Source organism: Oncorhynchus keta, chromosome 1 (genome assembly GCF_023373465.1).
Source record: "Oncorhynchus keta strain PuntledgeMale-10-30-2019 chromosome 1, Oket_V2, whole genome shotgun sequence".
Classification (NCBI taxonomy): Eukaryota; Metazoa; Chordata; class Actinopteri; order Salmoniformes; family Salmonidae; genus Oncorhynchus; species Oncorhynchus keta.
Window position 1 is genome coordinate 59,627,829 of NC_068421.1, and position 26,383 is coordinate 59,654,211.

General features: G+C 42.1%; 1 protein-coding gene across 10 annotated transcripts in view; it reads right to left on the reverse strand.

Moving 5' to 3' along the window:
* Positions 1–9,048: 9,048 nt before the first annotated feature.
* LOC118389526 (CUGBP Elav-like family member 5) overlaps positions 9,049–26,383 on the reverse strand; it is a 294,731-nt gene continuing 277,396 nt past the window's right edge. For 7 of the 10 annotated variants that reach the window (XM_052529678.1, XM_052529676.1, XM_052529656.1 and 4 more), the window contains 6 exons: positions 26,204–26,369; positions 19,527–19,733; positions 14,317–14,409; positions 13,257–13,400; positions 11,535–11,699; positions 9,049–10,566 (listed from right to left, as the gene is read on the reverse strand). In XM_052529678.1, coding sequence (XP_052385638.1) covers positions 11,572–11,699; positions 13,257–13,400; positions 14,317–14,409; positions 19,527–19,733; positions 26,204–26,369 — 738 coding nt within the window. In that variant the 3' untranslated portion in view covers positions 9,049–10,566; positions 11,535–11,571. The remainder of the gene's footprint in view (positions 10,567–11,534; positions 11,700–13,256; positions 13,401–14,316; positions 14,410–19,526; positions 19,734–26,203; positions 26,370–26,383) is intronic. The other 3 variants (XM_052529682.1, XM_052529679.1, XM_052529666.1) reach the window with 1 other exon arrangement.

Here is a 26,383-nt window from a genome sequence, read left to right on the forward strand (position 1 = left end):
CTGGGGTGAAGGTTCATCTTTCAACAGTACAATGACCCTAAGCACACAGCCAAGACAACGCAGGAGTGACTTCAGGTCTCTGAACGTTCTTGAGTGGCCCAGTCGGAGCCCGGACTTGAACACGATTGAACATCTCTGGAGAGTCCTGAAAATAGCTGTGCAGCGACGCTCCCCATCCAACCTGACAGAGCTTGAGAGGATCTGCAGAGAAGAATGGGAGAAACTCCCCAAATACAGGTGTGCCAAGCTTGTAGTGTCACACCCCAAAATAATCTGAGGCTGTAATCGCTGCCAAAGGTGCTTCAACAAAGTACTAAGTAAAAGGTCTGAACACTTATGTAAATATGATGTTTCAGTTATTTTTTATTTTTTATAAAATTGCAAAAAAATCTAAACCTGTTTTTGCTTCATCATTATGGGGTATTGTGTGTAGATTGTTGAAGATTTAAAAAAAATGTAATCCATTTTAGAATAAGGATGTAATGTAACAAAATGTGGAAAAAGTGAAGGGGTCTGAATACTTTCCGAAGGCACTGTAATCTTGTTTGCCCTGTTAATGGCTTATGCTATTCATGAACTGGTAACTAAAAAATGTGGTGACCATTAAGATGTGTGTGTATAGCACTCTGAATGGACCTTATAAGACCTCTATTCATTCGTGTTAACTTCATTACATTCATGGAAACGTGTCTCTTTTCCTAGTTTGCCAGGAGTCTGAAGGCTATAGGTGCCCTCTTCCTGCGTACAGAACATGCCATGATTATTATACCACCCATTCCCTGCTGGGTTCCTCAGAGTCCCCCGTGCTAGCTACTTCTATCTTGCTCTACTTGCTGTTTGTGCAGCATCAGAGTGGGGTGTCTATGTGTATAGAGTGTGTGTAAATGTTAGCTCAATGCTGGGCTGGCGAGTGAGTCTGCTCTCGCCTGCCATTCTAGGCTTTAACAAGGTTTGGCCTGTGCTTGACAATATCTTGAAAACAACAAGAAAGACAGCACAGACAGCACAGGACACTGTTAGATATGCAATACACACATGGTCCCAGTTCCCATTTAGCTAGTCAGCATGCCCCGTCTGTATTTTATTTCACTATCTGTTTCGCAAAGTAAGCTATTTTCTCACACATTCTTTGCTTTATACTAGTGTCCCCATGTCAGATGGCACACCAATGAGCCACAAGGGTTTGGAGATGGGCAGGAAAATGATGAAATGCGTCACCATTTTATCCACATTTATCATTATACTCTTAGCACACGCCAGATGTCCTAAATCGTGTGTTCTTGGGCTGAGTGTTCATCACCCTTATTTTTAATATCATCTGAGGAGGGGAGAAAATAGAAAGAAGCAATCGTGCGGCCGTGGTAAAACCTGTCACAAGCAATCTTGTCTTGGCAGCCGAGCAGGCAGAGCGCTAGTTAACACGCTGATGGCTATATAGCTCCAATTGCCGCTTTAATAGTTATTTTTCTGCTCTTCCTTCCTTATGACGTTTGTCAACCCTCCAACTTCAGTTGTCTTATTCTTTTTTATTCCATAAATAGATGGGCTAATATGGTCCATGTTGTTCTTTGGTTGTTAACATGGTGTGGGGGAGATGAAAGTTCCATTTGCCCAGTGGTGTTAAACAAACTCAAGATTTCGGTCCTGTCCTGATTCATATTCATCTGGGAGAACCGGTGACAGCATGACAACTGCCACTAAAACTGACATGTGGGCACTGAGGGTGGGCTTAGAATAGGGGAAACTTGATATATTGAAAACATCTGACAAGCCAGTACACAAATTAGGTTAGAGGATAGTCATAAATCTTAAAATAAATATTTTTCAGAGTCCAAGTTTACGAAAATGTTTTCTTGAAAATCGTGTTCCTTCAAAAGATATGTTTTGTATGCTAAGAATGGTACATGTTTGTATGTAGGCTTACATTATGTAAAGGATACTGTAGGTACTGTAGATTGGCCATCATCCACATTCTTTACAACCAGTCTCCCTTCACTTTCCCTTGTAAACAAGGACAATTAAAATGCTAATGAGTTGAGAACAAACCCTTGAGTGATTGATACTCTCACTGGAGAAATTAATTTGATATTAATAGAGAAGTTGGCAAGATAAATAGATAGTGCTATGTGAGTCCTCTCCTTGATTGTTAAATAGTTAGATTGATGGTTGTCTTAATACAAGGTGTTCGGAGACTGAAATGAGTTGGCCTTGATAAGGATATAGAATTCTGCATTATACAAGGTCAACAGAATATTCTCTGTCAAGTGTCTTTGTATTATAGTGTTATTTAAGTATTAGACCGGTTATGTTATTGTTGATATAGTGATATTCTCTTCGGTCCAGATTATACTGAAAAAGATGGCGCAAGACTCTCTATATATGCAATGTATTCCAAGCACTTATTTTCTAAAGGCCAAAATGCTGGCGTTCAGTGTAAACATTGACGATCCTCTTTATAGGCACTTTCTCTTCATTCATTGTAAATGTAAGGAATAAATAATTATATGACAGAGTAGAACTCCTTTTTCATAGCTTTGTGGACAGAAGCAGGTATGGCTGGTTCTCAGTGCTCAGGTTTGTATTTTTTTTTTCGACACGTTTTTCATGGCCTATTAAATCACATCTTGTCCTGTCGTCCCATGAATCACTGGCAGGAAGCTGGTGTGTGCTGTGCATAACGTTAACCAACTTATGCATTCAGGACCTGGTTTGTGGACCTGGTTTGTGCCTGTGTAAGATAGAGCAAATTGTAATTCCACATGCAGATACTGTTGCGTAGATCTCTAGAACAGAACAGCATAACATAATCCAACATGTTGTTCAGTTGCTGTAGGTGGAAGGTGTGTGTGGGGAGGGGGATTCTGGATAATCCCAGCTATCTCAAAACACAGGCTTTTATACTTGACCGAGTCCATGTTTCTGTCTCTTCAATAATCAACATGACAGGAGGAACCTGAACATGTCTCTCAAATAGACAACCTGATGCAGCATGGCTACTGACCTACATATCAAACTATACTCTGGTATGAGAGAGAACTTATATAAAGGATGATTGACATTTCTACTTAAATAAACACATACCCTCCCCTAGGTTTGGTCTATTAGTATCTCCGATGCATTCACTACTGGGTGTGTAAAATGAAAGCATCTTCCTCCTAAGCAAGAACCAATGCATGCCATTGCAGTGGTAGTTGCACTACTGTACAGTGAGGCAAGCCACAGTAGAGAATACCTGGACAGCTGAGTGTATATTTTTGTTAACGGCTGTCACCAAACTTTTAACAAATGGCACCTCAGCACCCCGGAGCCTGGAAAAACCCTGCTCGGAAATGAAGCACCTGCATCATAAATCTTGGAAAGTTACAATAATTTGCAATTCACTCCCTCATCAAAGGCAATATTACCCTAATTTATTATCTCCCTGCGCACGGGCCCGCAAAGGCCGTGGAGATAAGAGTTTATCAGGAGGGGGATTGATTTTCATTAACTGATAATAAAGATGAACTGCCGGGCTCGCACACTGACCAAGAGCCATACTTTATTGGAATTGGGCCAATTTATTTCATGTGCTAGTGGTTCTAATTTTGGTCCGCCCTTTTTCCCCTGCTCTTCAGAATGTTCTTCCTTCCTTCATTACCGTAGCAGCCCAGCCCTACTGTTAATGTCACTACATCTTTTGATGCATCAACACAACCATTTTTAAAACACAGGTCAATGTGTCAAGTCAGCGATAACATCTGTTGATTTTCTTGTGTCTTGCGAAGACACAGTATATTTTCAAGGATATACTGTACTCTTTGTCAATGTTGCATGAATGTGCCATGATTTGTATACATTGCACTGATAGCAGGTGTAATGTATATGTTATGAGTTTCTTTATTTGTTACACAATCATTTTGACTTGTTCCTGCCAACACTCATCATCATTCCCTCCGGTTATTGTTACCCATCAAAGTTTTCCCCAAAAAATATATCATATCCCCAGGTTAAGTCCAATAACCATACAATCAGAAGTTACCTACTAAATAGCAGAGTACTGGGTCCACAGTCTTTAGGATGACAGATCATTTCAATCACTCTACACCTTGCCTCATTAGGTTTCTATATGAGTATACAATGAATACATTTCCCCACCTACTGCCTGGCTCTATGCTACCCTGTGAATTCTAGAACAGTCTCCTATCAGATACATCCTAATTTCCCACAAATGATCATGTGAGCTTGTTTTCTTATGGTCTTGGAGGCGTGTCTTTGAAGATTGCATGTGATTGGTACTGCTGGTAACGTGCTGAAAGGGCGTAAGGCCATCAGTGATAATGGCCATATCCGCACACTCAATTACCCTATACCTAGAAAATGACCCTATACCTAGAAAATGACCCTATACCTAGAAAATGACCCTAGAAATATTCCAGGAAAAAGGTTGCAACATGTACAGACATAAAATGCCTTCAGGACAGGGAGTTGTTTGTCCAACAACTCCCCTTCTCAGTGGTGTAGTTATGAATTTATTACACATGAGAATGCAACATCCAGTTTGAAATTTTATTGTAAAATTGAAAAAAAGGAGAGAAAGAGAAAAGCCCCAATAAGCATTTCTTTTTATACATACCTTATCATAACAGAACAATAACATAAATAAATACAAATTAAATAAATAAACAATGAAATAATAAATAAATAAACACATACATAATTAAATATCAAGTTCCTTACCTGATCAAATAAATAATTATAAAACCATTAAATCATTAAACATTACTATGAAATAATCTAAGCAGCAAGTATTCAAGAAATTTCAACGGGGAAAAAATGTTTGGTTTCTCAGGCTATTACAGAACACATATTTCATTTTGTTTATATATAAAAAGGTACTGCTTCCCTTTTCAGTTAACCATGCTGTACTGAGCCCATCAAGCAGATAGGTGGCACTCTCCTCTTTGAAACAACCTGTAAACAGCATTTTTCTGGTCCAGGTTTAGAGAATAGCACTGAAATGCTTCCCTTGCCCCATAACATGTCAGTAAAGTCTACTAAACAGATTCAATACTTTTGTTATATATTTTTGTATGCTTTGTGCTGAGAAACCAGAAGTTTAACATCTTTATAAAGCAAAAACCCTCCCCTCCCAGCCCTCCCAATTCCACCCACCATAATACCCGAAGAAAGGTCCTGTGCTGATTTTCCATAATATACAGATTTCATATTTATAATAAGCTACTATCCTTAGCATTCAAACCATAGTTAAAGAATCATATTGTTAATACGAGTAGTACCATAATTATAATCTTTAACCCCCCCTAGCCCCCCTATTGAGCATGCTCAGAGATTCAATGACCATCATGGTTAGAGAGATGGAATGACAAGGTATGAACAGAATGGTACTACAATGAAAACACTGAAAAACATTTCACTGGCTCAAGCACGTCGTTTAAATTGTAGTGCGATGAGAATTACTGCTGTTGTCTACAAATCAGATGGGCCAGCACCTGTAAACCCGCACCCCATGTGGGCAAATAATACTGGAATTGATATAAACAGTCTGCATCCACACGCCTCCGTAGCAATTATTGTACTCTTAACTTTTACCCCTCCATAAAAATGACCTCTCATTTCTCAAACGCATTACGTTTCAGCCACAATTTCCATCTTTAATTTGTATTACCCAAGCTGTTGTTAAAGGCCAAATGTAATTTGATTTTAATAATTTAAAAATCCCTCCAGTAAAATTTGTGTAAGAAAAGCTTTTTGGACTAAGGCTCTAGATGCTCGGGGCACATCTGTATATCACAGTTTACTAAGGTTCCTAGTCCCGACAGGGGAGGATAAACAGAGGGGACCTACCACAGTAACTCACTTTTGGCAAATACGGGTAAATATCTACCTTGCAAAAAAAAAAAAAACTGTCATTATGTTCTTAATCGATCTTGTTCTCTAATTCGCTAATATTTCAACTGTTAATACGTCATTAAACATCTACTACCACATATTTGCACTGCTGCATATGAATATCGTGAATCCGTAGTCTGCTATTGGCTTTTCTTCCTTTTTTAGCTTTACAATATGAACATTTTAATGTCTGATGGGGGAATTAAACAGAGGTTGTCCCTTTATAAATGCACTCGGCTGAGATTTGGCACCTCTGATGTTGATCAAGGCATTACAGCACTTTGACAGCATACAAGAACTCCAGCCTTTTGTAGCTTTCAGTGGTCAAGTTTAGTGGGCATTGTCCTTTTGGTATCAATGCTGAGGATTACATTCAGAACTCTTCAGAGAGCACTAAATATACATGCTGGTACTTGCTCAGTCACATCCTCACAGTCAAATTCTCATTCAGATGGTTTGTTGCCCAGTCATTCAAGCAGATATGCCATTTGCCAGACATCAGACAGACGGGATGTGTGGTGGAAAAGAACAGCGTCTACATATTCAGAGTGAGCAGGGCACAGGGCAGTGCTCAGAGAGCAGGAGAGAGAAAGAGATAGGGATAGAGAGGGTGGGAGGGGGAGAGAGAGAGGAGATAGAGGCCTTTCCTCAGTGGTAGATGGATCGGCATCAGAGGAGAATGAGTATGGTGATTGAATGGCTTTGCGATGGAAATTAGAAAAGGGAATAGAGTTGAGTTGAGAGGAATACTGCTACAATGTAAATCTGCAAACCGATTTCATCTCAAACATATCATTAGTGTAAAACATGTTTATATTTCATAGGAATAGTATATTCTACTGCTTTAACAGTTTACTTTTTACTAATACTCTTTAAATGATCGTCTCCATCTGGCTATAGGAGTTGCCAACTATTAGACAACACATGAATGGTTCTTCAGGCTAATAGCACGCTGTCTGCGTCAGAGTTTGTTTTGTTGTCGTGTTCCTGTTTGTGACTCCCCTTCCGAGCAGCAGCTGCAGTAACTACACTTAATGTCAGGCCTGCTGCAGTCTAATTGATGGATCATTTTGCTGTTAATTTGACCTCCTAAGGCTGCTAAAGCCAAGCTGTTCCTCATGGTGTAAGAGTTCTCCTGTCAGCGTGCTACTATTCCCACCGGAAAGATTGCATCTGCTCTTAAGTTCAGTCCCATCTACAGCAGGCAGGCAGGAAGGACTACACTACACTTGCTCCTCCGTTTGACCTCATTGTTTGCCGCTATACTAAATAAACTCTACAGACTATTTGTTTCCATTCCAGGAATGATACAGGGCCTTTGTAAAGTATTCAGACCCCTTGAATATTTCTACATTTTGTTACGTTACAGGCTTATTCTAAAATGGATTAAATACATGTTTTTCCTCAGCAATCTACACACAGTACCCCATAATGGCAAAGCAAAAACAGACTTTTAGAAATGTTTGCACATTTATGAAAAATAAAAAACAGACACCTTATTTACATAAGTATTCAGACCCTTTGCTATGAGACTCCAAATTGAGCACAGGTGCATCCTGTTTCCATTGATCATCCTTGAGACGTTTCTACAACTTGGAGTCCACCTGTGGTAAATTCAATTGATTGGACATGATTTGGAAAGGCACACACCTGTCTATACAAGGTCCCACAGTTGACAGCGCATGTCAGAGCAAAAACAAAGCCATAAGGTTGAAGGAATTGTCTGTAGAGCTCCAAGACTGTGTCGAGGCACAGATCTGGGGAAGGATAACAAAAAATGTCTGCAGCATTGAAGGTCCCCAAGAACACTGTGGAACCAACAGGACTCTTCCTAGAGCTGGCTTCCTGACCAAACTGACCAATCGGGGGAGAAGGGCCTTGGTCAGGGAGGTGACCAAGAACCCGATGGTCACTCTGACAGAGCTCTAGAGTTCCTCTGTGGAGATGGGATAACCTTCCATAAGGACAACCATCTCTGCAGCACTCCACCAATCAGGCCTTTATGGTAGAGTGGCCAGACGGAAGCCACTCCTCAGTAAAAGGCACATGACAGCCCACTTGGGAGTTTTCCAAATGGCACCTAAAGAAACAAGATTCTCTGGTCTGATGAAACCAAGACTGAACTCTTTGGCCTGAATGCCAAGCGTCACGTCTGGAGGAAACCTGGCACCATCCCTACGGTGAAGCATGATGGTGACAGCATCATGCTGTGGTGATGTTTTTCAGAGGCATGGACTAGGATACTAGTCAGGATCGAGGAAAAGATGAACGGAGCAAAGTACAGAGAGATCCTCAGACTGTGGCGAAGGTTCACCTTCCATCATGACAACGACCGTAAGCACACAGCCAAGACAACACAGGAGTGGCTTCGGGACAAGTCTCTGAATGTCCTTGAGTGGCCCAGCCAGAGCCTGGACTTGAACCCGATCTAACATCTCTGAAGAGATCTGAAAATAGCTTTGCAGCGATGCTCCCCATCCATCCTGAAGAGCTTGAGAGGATCTGCAGAGAGCAATGGTAGAATCTCCCCAAATACAGGTGTGCCAAGCTTGTAGGGTCATACCGAAGAAGACTCAAGGCTGTAATCGCTGCCAACGGTAACTCAACAAAGCACTGAATAAAAGGTCTGAATACTTCGGTAAATGTAATATTTCATTTTTAAAAAAATGTTTCTGCTTTGTCATTATAGAGTATTGTGTGTAGATTGATGAGGAAAAATAACAATTTAATTAATTTTAGAATAAAGCTTGTGACGTAACAAAATGTGGAAAGAGTAAAGGGGTCTAAATACTTTCCGAATGCTCTGTACATCATATGTCATATGTCATATGTGTTTTAAAAGTATAGCATTCTGTCTCGCAGTCACAAGCAGGCCCACAGCACATGTGTGTCAGTCTAGGCCCTCCCTGAAGCAGTGAGAGAAGGGGGTAAGGTGCTGCTGCATTTATCATGCAGGCACTGTGTGAAAAATGAACTCTGTCAGTCAGTCAATTCATTCGAAATGCCAATGTGTAATTGATTGTGTATCTCGTGCCCCGCAGTGCTGCTCTCCACCTGATCAATATTAGCATTATCCTAATTATGTTGCGAGTTAGGTCTCAGGTCCCCATAAACTGATGGTCCCTATTAAAAGAGATGTGCTTGAGCAGGGAGCCCCCCCGCAGAGAGCAGCTGGAGAAAGCTGGCAGCGGTAGGGGGCAGGACCCAGTAGGCACTGCAATGCTTGGTTGGCAATTTTATAACCATTGTCAGGGTAATTTGTATATTTTATTAACCAGTTAAAGATGTTGAGCTTCTTTACTGCTCCGTATCCACACTACCGGGTGGCACTTTTACAGCTGTGCTTTATGGTCAGATTATCTGTATTATCAGTGCTTTATGGTCAGATTATCTGTATTATCAGTGCTTTATGGTCAGATTATCTGTATTATCAGTGCTTTAATGACACTGCCTCTCTTTTTCCTGACACGGAATGCCTTTTTCTGCAATAAAAAAAGATGGTGGTCTACAATGATAATACATCACAATGGAACGCAGTGCGCTGACAGGGGGACTAGAAACAGCAGAAGATTGAAAATATTGTTCAATACACTGTATGTCTTGAATGTTTGGTTTGACACAATTTCCGGGATATCTTTTGGCACTACAGTGTGGCGCTTTATGAGCAGCTACTCAGAGTTGCTTTGTTCCTTCAACACAGAGAAGTTACTAGAGAGATATGTCCAAGATGATGAGTCCAGATTTGGAATGATGACTGCTAACAGCAGATCTGAACATGCCCAAAACAATCTCTAATCCACATATTCTACGTCCACTAAAATAGTATAGCTTTTAAAATACTTTTTTTATTTTTTATTTTTTTTTAGATTTTTTAATATTCTCAAACCCAGTAGCTATAAATGTAAAAGGAAAATAAAAGAAAAACCCCTTTTCCTGCTCCAACCTGAAGCTAGTAAGTTTCTTCTTAAGTTTTAACTTGTAACATTATTAGTAGTAGTTTGTAGTATTAGTATCATTAATACTATATTATATTACTGTTGAGAGCAATAAAAATGTTTGGTCCTTTGGTCCCTTAGGGGTGAAAGATTTTCAGTTGTACTGTAGCTAATGGAAACCTCAGTGACCCCAGAAAGTCATAGTCTGGCGCTTGCTGAGAGATGGTGAGAGAATAAGAGAAAGAGGGAAAGAGAAAGAAAGTCCATCAGTAGGACAGAATAGCTTCTCTTTTTCCACTGTTTTTCTTGATCTTCAAGTGTTAACCCTCATTTATCCAGTATAGTAAAAGCCACAAGCGCCTCTTTCTTTATATATATGTGTATATAATACGTATATAGAAATCTATTTTGTTGTTGCTGCTTTTTTGTTTGTTTGTTGCTTAATTAACAATTCAAGTCTCAACAAGAAAAGTTTCACATCTTTTTTCAGTTTTTTTTTTTTTAAACTTCTCTTGTATTTCTTGCACTGTGCCGTTTGTTGCGTTGAAGTCCTTCGGTGTAGCTGCTGCCAACTCCTTCACACCATCTTCAATCTCTTCATCATTGCAATAGCCTACGTCTTCTTCATAAGTAAATGCTGATATGTCTTCGAAAATTCCTTGTGTGGATTTTTTTTAAACAGAATTTTTGTTTTCAAAGAAATAAAGTTGAACTCCAAGATATCTTCAGTTGTCCTCAAAACCTAAAAAAATAGAGATCAAATTGTTAGGTTCAGTTGGACTCTGAAGAAAGCTCAAGCTAGATGTATGAAACCATACTGGGTCATACAGCTGCAAAGACAAGGTATGATTACACAAGCACATGTATTTATAACATCCTACTGGGCCTGGTCAGCTCCTTACACATCCAGACAGCCAATACATCTCTGTTGCTAGTCAGGAACTGAACTGGTTCCCGTCACTGGTGTCGTCATGGCCCTGCCTGATGCAAGAACCTTCATGGACATGGAGGTGTATGTGTGTGCCGTAGGACGGTCGTAGGACGGTCGTAGGACGGCCGTAGGACGGCCGTAGGACGGCAGTAGGACGGCAGTAGGACGGTCGTAGGACGGCAGTAGGACGGTCGTTGTGGTGGGCCCCTCTGCCCCCCCCAGAGGTTTTTCTCACTTCATCCGTTGACTTGACCTCGAGCCAAATTCCTCGCTCTTCCCTAGTTTCACAGCTGGCCTGCCTTATCAGGAACTGAAACTAGACTGTTGCCCTTTGCCTCCCTCCTTAAGATCATTGATATTCAACAATAGCATGTTTGAACAGAATATACACTTTCTGCACTCCCCCTTGTCTCACTCAGTAACTTTCCATACACCACCTTTCTATTCGCCCTCCATTGACCCCAACATATATATTCCTTATGCATGTAAAGTAATCAATAAGTTCTAGTATGGTAACATAAAGAAGTATGTTTCAAGCTAGAATCCAACAGATCTAGCTTGCTTTTATTTGAATGTTTGATGTTTCTTGATGAACAGATTTTACATCTTTAAAAAAAAAATAGTTCAATTATGCCCATGATATCAGTGTGATGGTTTGGAGAAAGCCAGCCCACATTTGCAAATCAATCTATCTTTGTCTATCATGATGACAGATATCCTATTTCTAGGTGACAGGCACTCTATAAGTCTGAGTCTATAAGAAAGTCCACTGGGCTTACCTGTGCTGTTGCAGTGAACACTGAGGGCTAGGTTGTGTCAGTAAGGGCGGCTGGCATCCTTCGGTCGTTTTAACTGGACTTTCAACCTCTTCATTCCAATCTGAAAGCCATTCATGGCTTGAATAGCTGCCTGTGCGCTAGCTGGGTTGTCGAAGCTCACAAACCCTAGGAGAAAAGACAGGAAAAGTGTATTAGCCTAAAAGCTCAAACGGTCAATATGGAAAAGTAGCCAAATAGGTATCCAATGACTTCAATTATGAGGAAACAAATAAAAGATTTCAGACAATGCACTCGCATTATGCATGGACTATTTCAGATTATTTCAAAGGGCTTATTTTGATGGGAACCAAAGTAATATTTGGAACAATATTTAGCATTTTCTGTCATTTGAACGATTTTGCTTCTCAATGTAGCTTTGTGCAAACACTGTCAAATGCTCTTGATTATAAATCAATGAGCATGCCATTGTGGCTGTTCCACTTGCACAGAGAAGCAGAACCCACACAGGCGAACACAGAGACAGGCCGACGCAGAAGCACATGCGTACGGCGCCAGACACTCAAATACAAACTCATGCTGAGCATCCTGTTTCCATCAACTGTAAAAATAAAGCCTTGAAAGTCAATGACCAGAAACTGCAGTGGAGTGTGGCTCCGGTTGATGCACTCCCCAGCGTCTATAGTGTCATTAGGAACAGTCGATGACCCATGGAAAAACAGCAGGAGCCTCCCCAGGTCCCCTGACACCTGGGAGGGGAGGTGTCTGCCTACACTGCCCCATTAGGGGGATGGGTTACGGGGGACAGAGGGAGGCAGAGAGGATGAGAGGGGTGCCATAGGCTGGCCTCTGCCACGAATAACAGGGAAGGATGTGGACTTAAAGCAGGTTTAAGGGGAGCTCTTAATGTCAGCTTTTCTCCCAGCACCATCAGTCTGGGTTTATCCCTCTCCCTGCCTTCTACATTAATTACCCTACAGAGCAGCCCAGTCCCCAGACCTAACATTACATTGTAAATGCATAGTGTATTAGTCAATACTGCAAATTTATATGTTATTAAGTCCCCCCTGAGAGCCGGGCGGCAATCAATTTTGCCCAGGGATGTGCGGCTCCCTGAATTGAAAACAAATGTTGATCTATAATTGTCCTTTGCCTTACCCTCGTTTTTTTCTCCCCCCTCCCTTCATCCCCACTTTTTTTTCAAGCCCAAAGGCAGGTCTGGTCTGTGGGTTGGCAGAGCCAAGTGGGACCAGGGCCAGGTTGGCGTGTGAATCAGCCCCAGTGCGCCCTGGGTATTGGGAAGTAGTGCGGGTAACAGAGCGGTGATCTGGATGCTGATACAGCAGAAGCCCTCACATGAGTTTTCAGGTCAATTTCACATCCACACAGTAATACAGTGGCACAGGGACTGTGACCACATACATGGTATTCCAAAGATTGGCTGTGAACAAAATAGCTAAAAGCTTTTCAAACTCAAAGGACATCCTTAGTAAGATAAGAAGGGAAATATAGGCTACCAACTTGTTTCATGTAAAAGTTACATTTTGTTGAAATAACACAGGAATCATACTATCATGATAATATATAAAAATGTAAATATTTAAGTACAGATCGCCTTGTTTGCGATACATGAAAATTATATTTAAGATAATAGATTGATCGATAGAACAAACATAGACCTTCTCTCTATGACCTACTGTACTATGGCTCCATTACAAAACTCACCGAAGCATTTGCTCTGGTTGGTGGCTCGGTCCATGAAGACCTTGGAGGAGATGACGCTCCCGAAAGGCAGAAACATCTGCATGAGTTCATTATCTCCAAACTCCTGTGGCAGGTGGTAGATGAACAGGTTACAGCCCTCGGGCCCTGCGAACACACAGAAACCATGGCAACCACAATCAGACCTATTTACTGCTTTATTTACCGCTGCCTGCAGACCCGTGGCTTCTCATTTGGCCGGGGGAACAGATCTGAGGAGCACGACTAATGGAGTGGCAAAGAAATACATTTGTTAGGAGTTCGGTAACGTTACCTTGAAATAATAACAACGCTGTGTTTACCACCACAAATACAAATTGTGAATTTTCCAACTTTGATTTGATTTTGCACGGTGTGGCGGCATGACATCACTGAGGTGGCGACTTGATGATGTGTTTTCGTGGAGATGTCGAGCGGGGAGCATTACACCTCTATTCGAGCATCTAATCTAGCAAAACCTCTCAACCTTTAATCAAGACAAAGGCCGACATAATAATAAATGCATATGTCTTTGAGGAAAAGCTGATTGGTAATGACTTAGAAATAGTGAAACCAAAATGACATTTACACACGGTTGTCATCATAATGCTGTGTAGGACAATCAACTAAGCAGATTGAGATGTGACCTATAAATGTGTTTGAAACCAGTCAATGGATTACACAACGCAATCAACCATTAGATGCTCAAATGTAATCTCTATGTTGTCTACATTTTGGAAAAGGTTAAAGCTAAAGTCAATCCTGCTAGACTGCATCACATCCAAAGATGCTAAGATGATGATGCTTGATTACATTTCTTTCCCCCCAGATAATACCTCCACATAGCTCGAGTACTATGTAACACTTTCTAAAAAGGGAACATCTAATCACTGCATTATAACACCTAGACAACATTACCAGGAAAGTGTCATGCCAAAATCTGAAAGACAATATTGCAATGAAGCAATTAACAGTGAATATTTAACTATTTATAATAGTGTAGTACTATAGTTGTAAAAGAGTGTTAGTAATATTGTTCTCTCACCCTCACCTTCTCTCTGTTGCTGCTGCTGGATGACCTGTGATGGCTGAGGCAGTGTCTGGCCTATGGGAGTCAGTGTGCCAGCTGGGTAGATAGCTACAACACATTGAAGGGGAAACACAGAGAGAAACAAGGGGGTTCATGTCAGCGCTGCTGTAGGTTTGGTCATCACTGAATACTCAAACTATTTGTGTAAATATTTATAACAATCTTTATTATAGTAATCTTTATTATAGTTGGTCAGTTATGCTGTATGCTTTCAGTTACAGTATTGCAGTTTGTCATTCATTATACAACGGGTGGGTATAATTCTGGATGTTGATTGGTTAAAACCGCATTCCAGCGGGTGTCTATTCCACAAGTTACCACCCGCTAAAGCTATGACGTTGAAATGCCTATTTACTCTGTTCCATCTCACTGCGCAATCCACTGTCTCATCAGCCCAGCCAGACTTATAAACTTGATCTCCAATATAAAAAGCATTTAGACATTACCTCCCATTTCTTTTAGACTAGCAATTGGTTTTCAACAGCTGAGATTTGTATAAACCTTGCTGTCTGTCTCTCCGACATTTGCAACATTGTTTCAATAATATTGAAATTCGATCTCCAGCTGTCCCATAGTAATGAAAGTGTCTGGAGTCGGGACAAGACAGACAGGCAGATTTTCACAGCCACTCGAAATCATGAATCAGCTGGCATAATTTCTATGGATACATACAAAGAAATACGAATAGAAAACAGGCCAAATGAAACAAAATGCAGCTAGGTTGCAGTCTTTCCAGCGTCAGTTTAAAATGATTGGCGTTAGCTGTGTTGTTGGCTAGTTCCTCTGAACAAGTGTCCTGACAAGAGAGCACAGTTTCTATGCCAGGTGAAATTGCGCATAATTGTTATGGATGTATCCAAATGTCACCAGAAAGCAGCTTTAACAAACGCAAATGCAGCTACTTTTTCTGGCTGCACTGTTTGATGTGACTGTAAATTAGCCGTAGTTGGCTAGCTAGCAAGCAAGGAATAGGATGTTGCCAGCCAGTATGGCATTTAGAACAAACAACTGGATCCATAGATACAGAACAACAAGACTGACCGACTGGGTCCATAGATACAGAACAACAAGACTTAACGACTGTGTCCATAGATACAGAACAACAAGACTTAACGACTGTGTCCATAGATACAGAACAACAAGACTGAACGACTGTGTCCATAGATACAGAACAACAAGACTGACCGACTGGGTCCATAGATACAGAACAACAAGACTGAACGACTGTGTCCATAGATACAGAACAACAAGACTGACCAACTGGGTCAATAGATACAGAACAACAAGACTGAACAACTGGGTCAATAGCATTCTCCTCGCCAATGTCCAGTCTCTTGACAACAAGGTTGATGAAATCCGAGCAAGGGTAGCATTCCAGAGGGACATCAGAGACTGTAACGTTCTTTGCTTCACGGAAACATGGCTCACTGGAGAGATGCTATCGGAGACGGTGCAGCCAGCTGGTTTCTCCACGCATCGCGCCGACAGAAACAAACATTTTTCTGGTAAGAAGAGGGGCGGGGCGTATGCTTTATGGTTAACGTGACGTGGTGTGGCCACAACAACATACAGGAACTCAAGTCCTTCACCTGATTTAGAATTCCTCACAATCAAATGTAGACCGCATTATCTACCAAGGGAATTATCTTCAATTATAATCACAGCCGTATATATTCCCCCCAAGCAGACACATCGATGGCTCTGAACAAACTTTATTTGACTCTTTGCAAACTGGAATCCATATATCCGGAGGCTGCATTCATTGTAGCTGGGGATTTTAACAAGGCTAATCTGAAAACAAGACTCCCTCAATTTTATCAGCATATCGATTGCGCAACCAGGGCTGGAAATACCTTGGATCATTGCTATTCCAACTTCTGCGACGCATATAAGGCCCTGCCCCGCCCTCCTTTCGGAAAAGCTGACCACGACTCCATTTTGTTGATCCCTGCCTACAGACAGTAACTAAAACAAGAAGCTCCCGCGCTGAGGTCTGTTCAACGCTGGTCCGACCAATCTGATTCCACACTCCAAGACTGCTTCCATCACGTGGACTGGGATATATTCCGTATTGCGTCAGACAACAACATTGACGAATACGCTGATTCGGTGAGCGAGTTCATTCAAACGTGTGTTGAAGATGTCGTTCCCATAGCAACGATTAAAACTTTCCCAAACCAGAAACCGTGGATTGATGGCAGCATTTGCGTGAAACTGAAAGCGCAAACCACTGCTTTTAATCAGGGCAAGGTGACTGGAAACATGACCGAATACAAACAGTGTAACTATTCCCTCGGCAAGGCAATCAAACAAGCTAACCGTCAGTATAGAGACAAAGTAGAATCTCAATTCAACGGCTCAGACACAAGAGGTATGTGGCAGGGTCTACAGTCAATCACGGATTACAAAAAGAAAACCAGCACCGTCACGGACCAGGATGTCTTGCTCCCAGGCAGACTAAATAACTTTTTGCCCGCTTTGAGGACAATACAGTGCCACTGACACTGCCCGCAACTAAAACATGCGGACTCTCCTTCACTGCAGCCGACTGAGGAAAACATTTAAACGTGTCAACCCTCGCAAGGCTGCAGGCCCAGACGGCATCCCCAGCCGCGCCCTCAGAGCATGCGCAGACCAGCTGGCTGGTGTGTTTACGGACATATTCAATCAATCCCTATCCCAGTCTGTTGTTCCCACATGCTTCAAGAGGGCCACCATTGTTCCTGTTCCCAAGAAAGCTAAGGTAACTGAGCTAAACGACTACCGCCCCCATAGCACTCACTTCCGTCATCATGAAGTGCTTTGAGAGACTAGTCAAGGACCATATCACCTCCACCCTACCTGACACCCTAGACCCACTCCAATTTGCTTACCGCTCAAATAGGTCCACAGACGATGCAATCTCAACCACACTGCACACTGCCCTAACCCATCTGGACAAGAGGAATACCTATGTGAGAATGCTGTTCATCGACTACAGCTCGGCATTTAACACCATAGTGCCCTCCAAGCTCGTCATCAAGCTCGAGACCCTGGGTCTCGACCCCGCCCTGTGCAACTGGGTACTGGACTTCCTGACGGGCCGCCCCCAGGTGGTGAGGCTAGGCAACAACATCTCCACCCCGCTGATCCTCAACACTGGGGCCCCACAAGGGTGCGTTTTGAGCCCTCTCCTGTACTCCCTGTTCACCCACGACTGCGTGGCCACGCACGCCTCCAACTCAATCATCAAGTTTGCGGACGACACAACAGTGGTAGGCTTGATTACCAACAACGACGAGACGGCCTACAGGGAGGAGGTGAGGGCCCTCGGAGTGTGGTGTCAGGAAAATAACCTCACACTCAACGTCAACAAAACTAAGGAGATGATTGTGGACTTCAGGAAACAGCAGAGGGAACACCCCCCTATCCACATCTATGGAACAGTAGTGGAGAGGGTAGTAAGTTTTAAGTTCCTCAGCGTACACATCACAGACAAACTGAATTGGTCCACCCACACAGACAGCATCGTGAAGAAGGCGCAGCAGCGCCTCTTCAACCTCAGGAGGCTGAAGAAATTTGGCTTGTCACCAAGAGCACTCACAAACGACTGGGTCCATAGATACAGAACATGACTTAATGACTGGGTCACATCTCTATCAACCGAACCAATAGAACGAACGACCAGCCTGCTTGGGTAGCAACCCTACATTTGTGTCAAAGACTATATCTCATGGAAGGACGAAATTGTATGAATATATTCATCAAAATCATGTTTTTTATGAGAATATGTGAATCATTATTTGAAGATGTTAGTAACCCGTTGTATAAAAGTGATAATACCTCCAAAGACCGTGCAATATATCCTCCAAACACCGGTTTCTCTGGCATTATCGCTTAAATGTAGCATGTAAGGGATAATCAACGAGGGGCTATGCGTTCTGTAGGAAATGATGAACTACGTGGAAGGTGTGTTGCACTACACACTAGAAATGTGTTGTTCAACATCCACTGAAGTAGCGAGCAAGTTCACTAGATAGCTACAGTAGTTGCCATGGTAACCAAACAAACTCTTACTAGTTTAGCTAACCAAACCATCAGTTTGCCATTATGAAAATCGAATTTAACAATACCAATAGTGTTTTCAGTTCGACTTTTGCTTTCAAAAGCAGCACACACATAGAACATGTAAGAATGAACTATAGCCCCTGAATTCTTCCGTGCAAATATACCATGCCTTATACGGAAATAATGAGCGCCCTAGTATTCCCTTCACAACAATCAGAAACAAGTATTAAACAATTCCATGGTATAATCTGCATTATAAACTGGGTGGTTCGAGCCCTGAATGCTGATTGGCTGCATCTATAACCGTATTCCGCGGGTATGACAAAACATTTATTTTTACTGCTCTAATTATGTTGGTAACCAGTTTATAATAGCAATAAAGCACCTCGGGGTTCGCGTTGGGTAGTGCATAAGAACAGCTGTTAGCCATGGTATATTGGCCATATACTACGCCCCCTTGTGCCTTTTGCTTAATTACACCATGACATTGTTGAATACTAGTTTCTGATTGGCTTGAAGCGTGCATTATTTCCCTATAATGAACAGCATGGTAGAATTCAATGGCTATAATTAATTCTTACATGTTTTGTTTGAGCCGAATTGAAAACATTATTGGCATTGTTGAATTCGATTTTCATAATAGCAAGCTAGAACTGATGGTTTGGTCAAAGATTTTTTACAACTCAAGCTCATTGACCTATCTGTGGTTTGGTTAGCTAAACTAGCGAGTCTGTTTGTTTTGCTACCACGGCAACTACTCTAGCTATCTATTAAACTTGCTAGCTACTTCAGTAGATGTTGAACACATTTCTTTCTACAGGCAAATGAACACATTCCTAGTGGCAAATGTGTTACATTATAGCCGTGGTATAAAAGGGATAATCAACTACCTAACGCGTCGTAGAACACGTCGTTCATTATTGTCACATAGAATGCATAGCCCCTCGTTGATTATCCCTTACATAATGTTAACTAGTAGAGATAAAGTAGCACATGTGTTGTAAGAAAGTAGTGTAGGGTTTCATTACCATACTACAAAAAATGCATCATATGAATTTACTGCACCTCAGTTTGGTATGAGCCTTGAGGTCTTATCTCAGTGTGTACATAAGGCCTACCTGTGTATTGCTGTACTCCGGTGAAGGCTTGCTGGAGGGTGTCTGCGGCGGTGGGGCTCTGGGTGGAATAGGACGGCAGGCCGTTGCTGTACATGGTCTCCACGGCGGGATGTCCGTTGGGCTGATGGTGGGGGATGCCCGTGAAACCGTTGACGATGGGAGTGACGATGCTGGGAGTGGTGATGTTGGCTGGTGGAGAGCTAAGACCTGCCGAGACAAGGACATTTCTACTTTTACAGACTATCGAACACACACACACACACACACACACACACACACACACACACACACACACACACACACACACACACACACACACACACACACACACACACACACATACACTTTTGCTCGCTACACATCCTCTCCATCACAAAGACAGGATTCCTACACGAAACTGTCACATAGCAGGCGCTGGTGGTGACACATCCCGCTGGATCACTGGGAAGTCAACCTGTGAAAAATGAGCCTGTCTGTAGTGTTTGTGCGATAGCCTGCTGGCTCCGAGTGCGAGCGGGATGATGAAACCACTATGCAACTCCAGTAAGATTCTGACGAGATAGGGGAGATTACAGTGAAACATTTACTCAGTGTGGACGCGGGTAGCCTACTCTCTTTATATATCATGAAAAAGATCAGATAGCTTGGCACACCATGAGCACATCACACACACACACACACACACACACACACACACACACACACACACACGGTTGCAGGATGTTTTACGGTTAGAATAGAATTGGATGCTCCTCTCTAGTTCGATGAATTTTAAACCAGCCTCTTGTTGGAAGTGTGCAATCTTGGGCGGAATGTGAATGAGTCCATTTGAGGAGGATCTCACTATGGATGATGGCTACTTTGAAAGGCTGCTCCGTGGTAGAGCATCAGCCCTCGCTGAGAAACGGGCCCCCTGGGGACCACCTTTCAATCTGGAGCCAAGACGGGATTGGACAGAAAGGCCGGTTGTCACGGAAACCCTCAGGCATGCCATCATAGCAATTTGTCCGCCTCGGTAAAGAGCCCCTAAAGAAAAGTCCACATAGGAATGGATACATACGGTGGGTATGCTATGCTGCATGGCTGGGAGTAATGCTAATGCCTTGGTAAATAGGCTGTGGCTCACACACAGAAAAACCTGCACAGAGCCATGTCAGCCTGAGACTACCCACGCACTCGGAGCACAGTTTAAGCAGTGGGGAGCCTGACACTCATGCAGCCAACCGCTGTGACCAGGGGAATTGCCCGGGTCCCGGCGAGAGCTGTTGTGCCTTTTGCACCATTTCCTTTTTTTAAGCTCCCCGCATTTGCTTGTTTCCTGCAGAACTGTGATGAATTAGACTGCAGCTCTGGCCCATTCTCTGGCGGGGCCCAGGAGACTGCTGCTCCCCGTTCTGAGGGTTCAGACAGCCAGTCTGGCCGACCACACGCACTCTATTGTACCGCGCCATAATGCAGCCTCTCCATCATCAGGGAAATTCATTTTCCAAGGCTTAGCAGTGGGCAGCGGCCGCCGTGTGCTTCAGGGTCAGCAGGCAGACGTAGCGCACGTGTGATAAGAGCCCAGAGAAAGAATATTCTAAAAGTCACAGGGTGGGAGATGATGCTCGTTGGGGACGTTTGGCGCCAGAGAGAGCCCAGTGGATCATGGAGGAGACAGCTGCAGGGAGTCATGTCCAAGTGTAATGTGAGCGACTACAGCTTCAAACTAGAAAAATTGTATTTATGGTTGTAAAATAATAGTAGTAGTAGTAATTGCAGTAGTATTACTGGTAGTAATAGTGGTTTCATAGGCTATGGGTTAGTTATAGTGACATATTTTGGGGTGGTTTGTATCTGTATAGTTGTTATAGTGGGCTAGTTTAGTAGGCTAGAGTGAATACTATATCATCATAAGCCATAGAATGAATTACTATGATCAGGGCACCCTTGGGAATGAGACCCTGGTATCAATGGGTTTTCCCTAAATAATAATAATAATAATAATAATAATAATAATAATAATAATAATAATAATAGTATAATACAAGTGTTTTTAACCTCTCAAAATTAATGGGGATACATTCTGAAAGTGTCGTAGCAATGATTTCAGTTTAGAATGTTGAAGCCTGCGTTCCACCATTGAAATGAATGGGGATACAACAAGCTTTATAGTTTTTGAAGTAGAAACGGAAGCAAAAAGCTGTGTTGAAGCCATCTATGTTGAGTCAGTTTGTGGTGTATCCAAATTTTGCCTTTGAAATCTATGGAGCTTTTATGCACGTCTTAAAACGGTTATAGTTCAAAAAGTATACATGGTATCAAAAAGCTGTATGCAAGCACACTATTATAGACCAGTCTGCACATTTGAGTTTGAATGGCGTTTCTAGCTTAAACGGTTGAAGGCTAGTTGCGACCAGAATTTTTCCCATTCAAGTCTATAGCACCTGAAATGCATTGAGATGTATGATTATTTTTAAGCATCAGTGCCAGTGCCAGTCTGCATGTTTTAAAGTTATTTTGGTGTTGGTAGCTTTAACGGTTTTGGCCCTACAGGTGGCAATGGGAGGCGAATAATAATAATAACAATTATTATTATTAAGTATAAACCATTTCTAAAGTTGTGCTTTGCTTTCAGCACTTAATAATGAATGCTACTCAGCTCTGAGGGAGAGAAGAGGCCGAAAGTGCTCAAAAACTTGTGTGTAGATACAGTACCTATCTAAGGCATAAGTGGATTACGAAGAATATACTGAGAATCTGATTCCATTTTCCTGCATATTACATTCCACACAACCATACCATTCCATGAACTACCGTTGCTGCGCAAATATTATGTTCTTAAACATGAGCAGACCTCAACTAATGTATTTCTAGCTAGAGTAGGAGAAATATTGTACTCCATACGGTGCCATACATAACAAGACATTTCATTTTATACTCCAGTGGACATATAGCCTCGCATTGTGAAAATCATATTCATAGCGTGTTTACGATGCACACACAAGCATGTGCCTGTTTACATATGCCTGTTTACTGAATGCCTGTTTACTGAATGCCTGTTTACTGAATGCATTGTCCCATAATAATGACATGTTGTTTTGCACTCCAGAATGGGTCAATAGGAAACTACGGGTCAAGAGATTGCTTATATTTCACAACTCGGTTTTACCTGTCAGCTTTCTAAGGTTATTATACCATGAAGTGAGTATACTACATATTCCACTTGGTTTTATGTTATGAAAGCATAATTACATTTACATTATTACCGTCTGTTCTTTGGGAAAATTGTTGTGACTGCACTGAGAAAGAAGCATAAGAGTATTTATAGTTATACATTCAAATCAACAAGGAGCACTGGACCCATTTTGGAGAGCAGGACAGTCAATATGAACACAAGGACTTTCTCTCAGCGAAGCAAGAAATAAGCATTCATAACAGATGTTTTCATTTATTGATTCAAAAACTAGGTGCGTTCGTACTCGGAGGGCAAACTGCACTCAAACTGTTCTGGTTGTTCAAACGTGAATGAAGAAAGGTCTAAAATGTTATAAAGGGTGTAGATTAAGATTCCAAGAGAACTACTAATGCTACTGAAAATTACTTTTTGTCATTAAAAGGTGTTATTCATGTTAATGTGGTAAAGTCCTTAAAAAGTCCAAAATGGAGTTCTATTAGATGATGCTGAGACTATATATCGTACATATTGTATAAAATGTGATTCGATATAGTGGTCTGTATGCAGCAATCCTGGTAGGATGAATGTGGCTTGTGCCAAAGGGGGTATTCTGTCTGAGCTGGTATCCCATGGCGAACGTGACACACAGCTACCCAAGGTGAGGCCGCCCTGAGCCCAGGCAGGCAGGCGTTCCCACTGAGGCGTGGTGCTGCTCAGAGCCCTTCTGGGGGTCACAAACACTATGTCAAACAGCTCATTTGCTTCAACTGTGGCATTAGTCACTCTGGAATTGTCCTGCATCATGTTTTTGACCCCAATCCAAACCCACTTCCATCAATGACACAATCAGGGCTGAATTGAATGGGAGTGTGGTTAGGCAGGGCCCTATATGTATGTAATGGATGTATTCAGCCCATGTAGAGCAGCGCTCTGGAACGTAACATTATGTGATTTTGATTACACACTTCCTGGTCATGTGATCGACCTAACAAAGGACTGCCGTTCCCCTCCCCATATCTATCCCCCTGGGATCGGCATTTTTTGTTTGTTTCATTTTTGTTTCTCTTGAAGCTCAGGAAGTGCACCTGCTGAACATTATTGTCAAAAAGCATCATCATGCATCATTGTAAGGATACATGCTCTAATCAAGTCAACCATCTGGCAGGCTGCTTATACGCCATCAAGCTGAAATGCTTTACATCTGTTGATCAAATGGGTGTTTCATTGTTTTCAGAAAGCACCCCTTAACATTTCTGGCGCTTTAAACTTTTTCTGCTGTGGTGCACAAGCTTTATGTTGTGATAGGCAGGCGTGCGCAGAGGTGATTCAGATCATTAAAAGAGAGGGTAATGCACCACGTTTACCTCAAGATCAGCCAGGCTTTGAATGGTCATTTTTACGACACTGTTTGTAATTTATGGTAATTCAGGCACTGCATTGTGGGACTTAGCGAGGCGCCTGTCATCATCCAATGGACTTCTTCGGGTTATTAAGGAGATTTAGGCCAAGGTTATGAACATAGAGGCTAAAACTTTTCTATATTTGATGTCTAAGCCGCATATTTGGCACTGCTGAATTCTTTTGGACAAATCTAAGTATAGTTGCAATGCATTGTGTCAAGATATGGAGAGTCGACGAGACAACTTTGTGGGCCAGCATCAGTAAAGAACATGAAAGCATGCCTCTAACATTACAATGAATTATTCCACTTATTCACTGCACGAGTCTCAAAGTCTCTAAGTGGCTCTCAGCTCCCTTAAACAGACAGCCTTGCCAGTAATGTTATGTGCTCCTTCAATGAACTTTAAATAAGTCATGGCACCAGTCGACATGTGAAAGGGGAGGCTGTTGCCTACATACACCAGTCTGCTGCCAATCAGCACAGACTCCAATGAATGGAATCAAAATTCCTTTCATATTTATTGTAGTCCTTGGAAATTCTCTCTCTTGCAGTGATTAATAATGCATTGGATTCAATAATAAAAGTAATCAGCAGACTGTAGCTTACACAGAAGCGTGTCAAATGCTAGACATATTTCAGCGCTTCTCGGATTTCTGAGAGGGAACACACACCATGGTGAGCTCTTTTCAATACCAAAGGCCAGTTCATTAAGCTCCTTGCATTGCAGATTGATAAGCCATTGATTCCAGCCCCCCTGCAATAGCCTATTTTTCTTATGATTATAACATAGTGGATTGCTCTCTCGAACAAGGTGGTGCAGTATTATGAAGCCCTTTGAAAAGGTTAAATGTATATGAAATGAATATCTGATATGGCTCAGTATTGATGATGCACTTATGTACATTTCAAATCAGTATTATGTATTCGCTGCATACATAGTGCATATGAAGTGCATGTGGGGATCCTGTCTCTTGGTCTTTCGTCAGAGGAGCACTGTACTGCAGTCACGCTTCAGTATAAATACTGAACACAACACATACAATGCAGTGGAATTCTGTCCTGTATTACCAACGAAGAAGAAGCACCGCAGCTAAACTTTTAGTCACTGCCTTTGATTGATTACCTGTGTAAAAAAAAGTGCCCACTGCATTAAAAAAAATGTCACAGTAAATATTTGACAAATAGCTCCTCTCCAGCCTCCACCACTACCATGCTTAACTTAGTGCATATATACAGTACACAGCATGTGCATATTGGCATGTTCCATCAGATATACATGCATGCATTCAGTCATGAGAGAGAGAGAGAGAGATGGTCACTGACAGAACCCATTCTAATCTGTGACATAGATTTTCAGAGTAGAACGTAAATTTGCTTTAAAATGGGTCATGTCAGACAGATGCGTAGTCTTGACTGTTGATTCCCTCACAGCTATACAGTTCTAATGTTATACAGTTACCAAACTCACTATACTGCAATGTCAGGGGAAATATACAAATAAACACAACAAAGACTTAGAATTTGTATTATTCATTTTGATGCATGCTTTGTGAGCGAGGATCTTGTGGGTTCCTCAGTTTCACAAAAAATGAAATATTGCTGAATAAGCTAATGTTATGCGGTAGCTATCTCAAAGTCCTCTGCTGCGCTCCCTGTAATGTGTCTGTATAGAATGATGGGGCCGTTTGTAATGGAAAACTGAGGGAAGTGCATGCAGATCCTGTGTAAGTGTTTCAAAGCACAAGGTCAAAAGACGGAGGAGAAATTAGTGCCTGTACCTGTAAACGTATCTATTATGCTCCCGATTCGATTTACCGCACCAAAATATATCTGCATACACAACATAAATATGCAAATCACATCAAATGTATTTTTCTTTTCTTTTTTTCTCCAACGGAATAATTTTGGATTATCAGTAGGCAGGCATTATCAGTAGGCAGGCATTATCAGTAGGCGGGCATTATCAGTAGGCCGGCATTATCAGTAGGCAGGCATTATCAGTAGGCAGTTCTCTCTTCCCTATTCCTCCCCCCCCATCTCCCAAACTCTACCCACACACATAAACACACACACACACTTACACCCACTCACCCAAAGGGAATGAAACGCATTGCTTACCCAGTGCCTGGTGGAACTCCCCAGACACCGGGGTCATGGAGTTGGGTGGGAGGCCGTTGATGCTGAGTGCCCCCATCTGGTGGAGTTGGGTGGCGGGGAAGGCCATGCTGGGCGTCAGGTAGCCCCCGTGGCTCGCTGCCATGATGGCTGCCTGCTGCTGCATGAGCTGGGGGAACAGGA